Raw genomic sequence first — 9,228 nt, 5'->3', positions numbered from 1 at the left:
TCATTTATGCATTTTTATATTTTACTGATCAATAATAGAACATATTCAAATAATCCTCACAACGAAACTTCATTTTTAAATGATGATTACTAAGAAATTTTATCGCAGCCTTTGTTCCACTGTGCTCGTGATAATAATCACAATATCTTACACGTATGAACTTATCTAATTCAGCCAATCGTTTCATCTTTTTACTTTTTGGCTTACTCATATTCGCTGTTCGTCTCTCCTTGACCATACAAGGACGGCACATATCCTGTTCATTGGTCCAGTGTCGCCAATAGTCCCCCAAGGGCATTTCTTCGCAAATACAGCACCGGGCATGGTTGATGGGAGTGCAGATGGTTCTAACCGCTGAGTAATTCAATCGATGTTTACCAAACCCTTCATCCACAGTAATATTCCTTTTACGGAAATTATACGTACCAGGTCTGCAATTACTAATAGTGAGCATGAGTGTTCTAAGGATTTTGTAAATAACTTTACGCAGGTGTGAGGAAAGGTCTCTTTTTAGCTAATTTTGCACCTATGTTGAATGGTTTTGCAGCATATTTTACTTCTCTCACAGGGCTAACGTCATAAGTACCGACTGCAGGATATTGTGAAGCTATGGTTTTTGGTGACCGCGGTTCGTTATATGCCAAACCACCATATCCGGCTTTATTTGGGTACTGTAAAATATTGGACTATAAAATACGAATCAATCCATAAAGCGATTTTGTACACACTTTTTTGAGTAATGTGCTTTTGAAATCGTATTTCATTGGCCCAGGTCCCACTAAGTTATCGGGGATGAATCGTCTCATCAAAGATGTCTTTGCGGGACCTTTGATTGGAAGACATTCCCGTTCCACTCCGGAACCGAAACATATTTTACCAGGAGCTTGCCGTTGAAGAACATATTTGAAATCTAATAAAACAGAAAAAAATTAAAAATGTGAAGTGAAAAAATTAATGATTCACGATTTCACGTTCTACAAAAAGCAATTCGGGTCATTGTTCATTACTGTTCTTTTTTATATTTAGATTGGAATATTTGTTTTTTGCCTGATAAAATAATATTTTCTACTGCAGTTATGAAATTGGGAGGCAATGTTTAACCGATACACACAAGTAAATTATATTTCTATCTTAACTAATTTTTAAACGGTAGATAGGTTCTGTATCTTTAAGTAGTTTAAACTGATTTCCCATAATATGTATTTTTCCTACTACAAAACTAGCTTAATAATCCGAACAATACGAACTTTTCTCGCGTATCCGAACGATTACATTTTGCCAAATTTTCCTGAATTCTCGACGTTTTTCTCGTTCTTCTTTACTAACTTTGAATTCATCGCCCAGATGCATATCCAACACTCAACTGAAAACTACTTACCGCTGCCAAAATGTTCAGGAGTCACCCAATATTATTTGAATTGCCTGGTTCCATAAAAATACTAATACATAATTCTCTCATTAATTATTCATTCATTTTTCTAATGGGAGCAAACCGAATCAGATTTATTGCTACGACATTTCGATCGAATCTTCCTTCCATGCCTTTGATGGTGTATATTGCGTGATTGATATCCGTTTTTTTTGCTTACCTTCCATTTTCACGGTTTGATTGAGTATGGCCCGGTACTCATAGCCTTTAGACTGTCATAGGATTATATGCGGAAATATTGTAAAGGATATATTATAGAAACCTATAAAAATTATCAGTATTTTATCACATTTGCCACAAGACACTTAAGTCAGATTACTTGCTGACATTGATATAGTATGGCTGCTCTGCTCTTGGACTTTCAAGTGGATTGATTGAATTTTAACAAAAACATTTTAATTTATATAAATCGAGTTATTATTTTAGATTCGTCCAGACAATGAGCATTAATGATTTTAATGGAGAATTCGCGACCCACATAATACAAAGTTCATATAAAATTGTTCACGGTTTAGGTAGGGGATCGAATTTAAAGGATCTTTGCTAGGCTTTAGGATAATACGGCTTTCTTGGGGAGGTCTAGCTTCCATCTTGTCGTGGAGAAGATTTTTATAAGTTTCATTAATATTTTGTATACCTCGTCAAGCTTACAGAGGCAGTGCGGCTTAAAATCAGAAGCCATTTTAGAGGCAGAGTTGACACTGGGTGGCGGCGTTCGCTTAAAACGTGATCAATTTGGATGAAAGTGGTCCCGTCTGGAAAGGTCCACGTTTTTTTTTGTTCAACTTCCGGCGCAAACCAGGTACTTCCAACAAGCATTCCGTTTGACACTACTAGTTGAATAATCCACAGTCCGTTGTCATTGGTAATTTTATGCAGGCAATGGGAGCCGACATATCACCTGAATACAGGCTCCATACCTATTGGGCTGGGAAATCTGCAACTATGATTTTATTATTATATCTAGGGCAGACTTCGAAGGTTCGTTCCATTGTCTCATAGAAGTTTAGTTTAGTTAACTGGGGGGAGCCGCAGCTCCGAGCACTCGAGAACGAGTTAAATGCCCATTTCACTCGCTCCAGTGATACTACTTTGCATTCCATATTCCAGTCTCTCGGTTGAGGGCTGTATGCACCTGTTGGCCCCGAGATTAGATTTTGGATGCTGCCTGGGAAGTGTACTTCAAGCAAATGATTTGCCGTTTCTTCATCGCTTTCTGTGTACTTTCCATTCTGTAAACGTAAATAACCCAGTTTCTGGCTACGTTCTTTGACCAGAATCCGCTTCAGCTTTGGGGTTGCCTCAAGAGAGTTAATCTCTTCGCAAAAGCGTCTCCAAGATGATCGTTTAGCCGATCTTATGCTCCTCTTTAGAGCCTTCTGTGCCTGTTTATAGCGATTCCAGCTAGTGCTTGATTCACCCTTCAGAGCACGATTAAGGAGCATCCTTGTCGTTCTCCTCTGTTTTGCCAAATCCGAGTTTCACCATGGTGTTTTACCCTTCTTTGGCATCTTGAGTGGACAGCTTTCTTCGAAAGCTTCTCTCATGCTAGTTGTGATCATCTGGGTTGTCTTCTCAATTTCAGCAATGGATTTGATGCGCTTCCCAGGGATCGTGACTCGGGCGCTCAATTCTGTTTGATACATTACCCAATCTGTCTTCCTCGGATTCCGAAATGGAGTGGGTGGAGGTAGATCCATGCCCATAACGAAATCAATGCGTCTGTGATCCGAGAGTGTGATATCGTCTCATAGAAAGTATTCCTCTCCGAGTTTGCAAAATCCTCTGTAGGGGCTTATTTTTTCAAAGAAAATAGCAGCAGGTTTCATTTTTTGGCTGACTAGCAAACCTAAGGGATTAAAATGCAACACCGTCACTAGCAGTGATTTTTTATTCGACATATATCGATATGTCAGGAACAACTTGTTCCCTTATTCAATGCAGGATATTTTAATCGTTAATTATAATTTACAATATTTTATAGAAACCTAAGGACGAGTTGCAGTTATATAAATTGGAATTTGATCTAATATTTCTAGTATTTTAAATAATTAAGATTTGGCTTTTCTATTCGCTTGTAATATTTATTAAGCTTGCAAATCTGACTCCCCGAAATATCCGGTTTTGTAAGCTTAATAAATATTACTCATTATCATCATCAACGGCGCAACAATCGATATCCGGTCTAGGTCTGCCTTAATAAGGAACTCCAGACATCCCGGTTTTGCACCGAGGTCCACCAATTCGATATCCTTAAAAGCTGGCTGGCGTCCTGACCTCCATCTCAGGCACGGTGTGCCTCGTCTTCTTTTTTTACCATAGATATTGCCCTTAAAGACTTTCCGGGTGGGATCATCCTCATCCTCTATCCAGGATTCTTCTCCCGAACACGGCCAAGAGTTCGCAATTTTTCTTGCTAAGAACCCAAGTCACCGAGGAATACATGAGGACTGGCAAGATCATTGTCTTGTACAGTAAGAGTTTGACCCTATGGCTCTGTTGGCTACCAATAACCGTGTGTGTGTCGTAGTTGTTATCGGTTATGATTTTCGACCCTAGATAGGAGAAATTATCAACGGTCTCAAAATTGTAGTCTCCTATATTTATTCTTCCTGTTTGACTAGTGCGGTTGGTTGGTTTCCGGTGCTGACGTTGCCACCATATATTTTGTCTTGCCTTCATTGATGTGCAGCCCAAGATCTCGCGCCATGTGTCGCCTGTTCTATCTGGATGAAGGCAGTTTGTACGTTTCGGGTTGTTCTTCCCATGATGTCCATATCGTCACCATAGGCCAGTAGTTGGGTGGGTGGGATCGTACCCCTCGAATTTAGCTCAGTATCACAAGTTGATGAATAGATGGTGCAACTGATGTCCATATTCCAATAGTTTTTCTATCGCTTACCGCAGAAAGATAATGTAATGTGTTGCTGATTTGTTTGGAGTGGAGCCTCTTTGATATGGGCCAATGATGTTCTGGGCATATGGGGCTATCCGGCCTAGCAACATAGTAAAGAATATCCTATAGATGGTACTCAGCAACGTGATACCTCTATAATTGCTGCACTGTGTGATATCTCCCTTTTTATGTATGAGACAGATAATGCCTCTTTGCCAGTCGTCAAGCATTGATTCGCTGTCCCACACCTTGAGCATAAGTTGATGAACCGCTTGGTGTAGTTTTTCGCCTCCATATTTAATTAACTTAACTATAATTCCATCGGCTCCTGGCGACTTATGATTTTTAACCCGATGAATTGCACGGACTATTTCTTTTGTACTTAGCTTTGGTAGTATTTGTCCGTCGTCTTCATTTGAAGGGACCTCCAACTCGCCGATGTTCTGGTTTTTCAGTAGTTCATCAAAGTACTCATCCCGTCGCTCCAATATGCCCATTCTGTCGGAAATCAGATTTCCCTCTTTGTCTCGGCAGGATGAATATCGAGGTGTATAAGGCTTCATCCTGCTGACTTGTTGGTAAAACTTGTGCGCCTGGTGCGGTTCCTCCCTGTCCTTTTCGAGCTCATAGAGCTGTTGGTTTTCTCAGGCTTCCTTTTTCCGTCTGTGAAGTTGCTTCTCCGCTCTCCGGGGTTCGTGATAAGTTTCGCGTGCCCGCGTCCTTTGAGAATGTAACATTACTCGCTATACAGCATTCTTCCGTTCCGTTGCTAGCTTACATTCATCGTTAAACCAGCCGTTCCGACTCTTTTTGCGGCTGGGGCCAAATATGTTTGTGGCCGTATTTATGATAACGTCCTTCAGGTGATTGTGAAGACTATTTGTTGATGCTTCATCTTCAGGATCTCTGTTGATTTGACACTCTTATAGGTGTTTGGAGGGCTGTGTTGTTGACAGCCCTACCCAACCCCCAACCTGGAGACCAATTTGTCTCGTTTTTAGGCGCGGGAGACTCGCCTTCATCCTTCTTCGTCTGCAGGTTTTCATTAAAAAAGAACTCCCAGCGGTCACCACGTGGAGGTGGAGATAGAATTTAGTAGTAGAGCTTTAGTGTTGGTTCAGCAAGCGTTTCCCAGGTTTTATGCTCCATCGTGGGTACCAATTCACGTTTCGCCCTGGAACCTATACTACCCTTTGAACACCACCTTCCTTATTGAAGCCGTATTCCGAAAGAAGGTATGTAATCAGTCGGTGCATCATGCAATTATAGCCTGCCTTTTTTTTAGAAAATATATGCTGTGAAGTTGCTAGTACTGGCTTACAGTATATTTTGAACTCAAGGTTCCCGCTAGAGTTGACGATATTCAGGTCTAGGAAGAGAAGAGCACCATCCTTTTCTACCTCTAGTATAAATTCGATTTTATGATGAACCTTCTTTATCGAACTTGTCGATATCGTCTCTTCTAGCAATCGTAATTACGTCATCTACATACTTAAACCATACTTCAGGCATTATTTCTCTCTACTCAATTTCTCCTTCGATTGATGCCATTAATCTTTCAGTGATTAACGGCGAGAGGGAGTTCCCTTCGCTACTACCGAAGTGCTTTTGTAGAATCTATCCCGAAACGCAAAATAGTTTTCGTTCATGCAGAGCCTGGCAAGGTTTGCATAAATTCAAACTTTTTTTCTCCATTCCGGATCAGATTTAAACTGACTCAGCCATCTTTCGAGTCCAAAAATTGACTCTTTCACTGGCCTGTTGGGAAACAACGCCTTCACGTCAAATGATACTATCACCTCGTTCTCACCTATCCTCTCAACGCGTTGCAGCTTCTTTATTAGTTCATGGGAGTTAGCCACTGAATACTTACTACTTGTCGTCCCAAGGGCCTAGCACTCATTGATCACCCACTTCGCGATGTGGTACGTCGGTGAGTTCGAATCAGCAATAATTTATGGCATCTCGTTTCTCTCCTTGATATCTGATTCTTGGCAGCGCAGGATTTGGCATTCGGAATGGCCCAATTGTCGGGAATACCGCAGTAGCTTCCTTTAGTGTCCGATTGACCCTTTTGATAGATTCAGGAAGCGGGTTGTTTCGCAATTTGAAGGAGTTTCCACTCTCCGACTTCCGAATAATAGCCTGGTCATACTTGGCTTTGTTTTTAAATCGTATTTACAAATTTTTGGCGGCGCGTTATTCCGAGTGATCTCACTCATACCCGAACGAATTTCATCCTTAGTTTCGTTATCCAAGAATTTTATACCTGCCTCACTGTTAACCACGGTTTCATCAACAACTTTAGTTGGTGATACTGCGAACGCTCAATTTTGCCACCAGTTTTGGTACTACATGGGAAATACTGTTGTTGCTATTGTCCCAGTTATCGTTTATAACGTTTAAAATAAATTTCGTCATTTCCTCAATTGTTATCCACCTCTCAATGGCGCCAGATTTTCACCTCTCCTACTACGCCATCTGGGAGGAATCTACTAAACCTTCATTTAAAAGCAAATGTCAACAGCCATAACAGAAAACAGAAACGTTCCTTGAGAAGTGCCGATTCGCATCAATTCTATTTTTAAAGTTATTTATTTATATTGCACATATCAAAGTAATTTGACCAGCAATGGAGGTAACGGCAGAGCCGACACTAATTCGTCATTTCAAAGGCCATAAAGGAAGGGTCACGCAACTTTCATTCCATCCATCCGCGAATCAAATTGCTACCAGTTCCCTCGATTCCACGGTAATGCTATGGAATTTTAATCAAGCCGCGCGATGCGTCAAGTTTACTGGCCATTTAGGGCCTGTGCACTCTGTGTCGTGGTCACCAAAAGCTGACCTCGTCGCATCTGCTTCAAAAGATCGCACAGTTCGCGTTTGGGTGCCGAAAATTAGAGGAGCTACCGGCGAGTTTCTAGCACATACGGCTGCCGTTCGCACCGTTGATTTCAATCCGGATGGAAGACAGGTAAATATTGTATTCCACATATTAGTTTTGGAATCACAAGCAGACAATGCTTGGCCTTTATTTACCGGAAGACCCCATAGAGACCGTCGTCACAACAGATATGGTTGTTATTTTCCTACATCGTTTATATCTCATAAACAACATCCTGATGCCTCCCTAATCTATCTAAAGAAAAGTGTAACCTTTCCAGATAATCACGGGGTCCGATGATAAAACTTTAAAACTATGGAAAGTATCTCACAAGCGCTTCCTAACATCCTTCACGGGGCACACAAATTGGGTGCGATGCGCTCGCTTCAGTCCAGATGGGAAACTTGTAGCTTCGTGCGGAGACGACAAAACCCTGCGTATTTACGACCTATCAAGTGGCGAAAACACGCACACTTTCGTTGAACAAAAAGGCGCTGGCTTGCATTTAGCCTGGCATCCAGATGGAAGCATTATTGCTTTGGCCATGACCGATAATCGCATCAAAGTTTTTGATATATCCACCAAGACTCTAATCCAACTGTATCATGTACATTCTGATCGGGTGAACTCATTATCTTTCCACCCTTCTGGTAACTTCCTTTTATCGGGCAGCAACGATGGAACTATGAAAATATTAGACTTATTAGAGGGACGACCCATTTACACATTAACAGGACATCTGAGTGGAGTGTCGAGTGTGGCATTCTCGAACGATGGCGAATACTTCGCGTCTGGAGGACAAGATCAGCAAGTAAGTAGTATTTCAATTGATCAACCATTTCATGGCTTTTGAGCAAATGTCGTAACTTTGGGTTGGCACCTATTTCAGCTTATGGTGTGGAAAACCAACTTCTATGAAGCTGATTCGAAACGGAACTCTGATGTTTTGAACGAGAGCGGTATAAGTCCCCTGTCTACGTCGGAAAGCACATCTGCGAAAGCGACAACAGACGATGAATCTGATGAGAGTGCCGATAATCGAGGAATCGTAATTGATTCAAGAAAGTCAAAGATATACAATGAGGAACCGGATTATGAGGTTGATGAATAGTTGCTTAGAAGTAGAGAAGTGTTATGCCGAAGGTTCCTCGAGATGGGATTAGTTTCATCGCATGAACTGCCGGCGTTAGTTTTAGGCGATACATCTTTTTTATGATTTTTGAAGAAAACGTTATTTAAAATTACTCATAAGACCCTACTTTCGAAACCACCCACTAACATTTTAACACATTTCATGTTTTTAATATATGTATATTCTCGAAACTGGGCGTTTCACACTCCTCAAAGAACCATCGATTCCAAATACACTCGATTTCCCTACAAAACGGTTGATCTACAAACAACACAAAGGTCCAATTCTATTAGAATAAAATTTCCAATTTTGTCTTTATAGAGTCACTCATATTTCCAATATTTTATTCAAGGATGAAGTTACAATCCGTATTGGCAAAAAGAAGAAGCGCTCTCGATCTTCATCGCATGCCAGCCCCGTAGAAAATAGTTACCCTTGGATTGAAGACGTTTATGCTAAGATAAATGAACTGACGAAATATTTTGAGAACGTTTCCGATCAATTGACCAAGATTGACGGCCGCGTCCAGAAAATTGAAGAATTTATACTTGAGAATATTCCCCGCGAGATTTGATTCCTTTTTTATCAAAAATTTTTTATGCTGTGATCTTATAGTATTAAATGTTCAAAGTTCAAAGCATCTTGACATGGTTTAGTTTCGTTCTAACGTGATGCAGGGATCGTTCTATCGTGATTGGGGTGCATCTTGTCACCGCTATTATTTCCTCTGATTATCGGTAAGGTTCTTCATTTTGCCTTGGCTGGAGAACGTAAAGGGCTCTCATGGACCTGACCTCCTTCGACAAACACCTCGACCACGCTGAAGATATCTGCTTGCTTTCTCACCGTCGTGGACTATGGCCAAATCGCTCTTGATTTGGAAA

The 9,228-nt window shown here is 40.9% G+C and overlaps 2 protein-coding genes across 3 annotated transcripts; one reads left to right on the top strand and one right to left on the bottom strand.

Moving 5' to 3' along the window:
* On the bottom strand, window positions 1-1,756 carry LOC119649329. The gene is made up of 4 exons (XM_038051434.1): window positions 1,590-1,756; window positions 729-910; window positions 487-671; window positions 1-431 (listed from the first exon to the last, which is right to left on the bottom strand). Exons 1-4 carry the CDS (start codon window positions 1,594-1,596, stop codon window positions 29-31), a joined length of 777 nt encoding a protein of 258 aa, XP_037907362.1. The 5' UTR covers window positions 1,597-1,756; the 3' UTR covers window positions 1-28.
* A 4,806-nt stretch (window positions 1,757-6,562) lies between these two features.
* Window positions 6,563-8,962, top strand: LOC119650290 (POC1 centriolar protein homolog). Of its 2 annotated transcripts, none has more exons than XM_038052920.1 (4): window positions 6,563-7,302; window positions 7,493-8,023; window positions 8,102-8,311; window positions 8,697-8,962. In XM_038052920.1, the coding sequence occupies exons 1-4, from the start codon at window positions 6,958-6,960 to the stop codon at window positions 8,916-8,918; spliced, it is 1,308 nt and encodes a 435-aa protein (XP_037908848.1). In that variant the 5' UTR covers window positions 6,563-6,957; the 3' UTR covers window positions 8,919-8,962. The 2 variants fall into 2 exon arrangements, with proteins under 2 accessions (XP_037908848.1, XP_037908849.1); XM_038052921.1 differs by having other exon boundaries at window positions 6,565-7,302; window positions 8,666-8,793.
* The last annotated feature ends 266 nt before the right edge of the window (window positions 8,963-9,228 follow it).

This window comes from Hermetia illucens, chromosome 2, assembly GCF_905115235.1.
Source record: "Hermetia illucens chromosome 2, iHerIll2.2.curated.20191125, whole genome shotgun sequence".
In the NCBI taxonomy this organism is placed as follows: Eukaryota; Metazoa; Arthropoda; class Insecta; order Diptera; family Stratiomyidae; genus Hermetia; species Hermetia illucens.
Note: the sequence above shows the minus strand (reverse complement) of the source record. Positions and strands in the feature narration are given on the sequence as shown.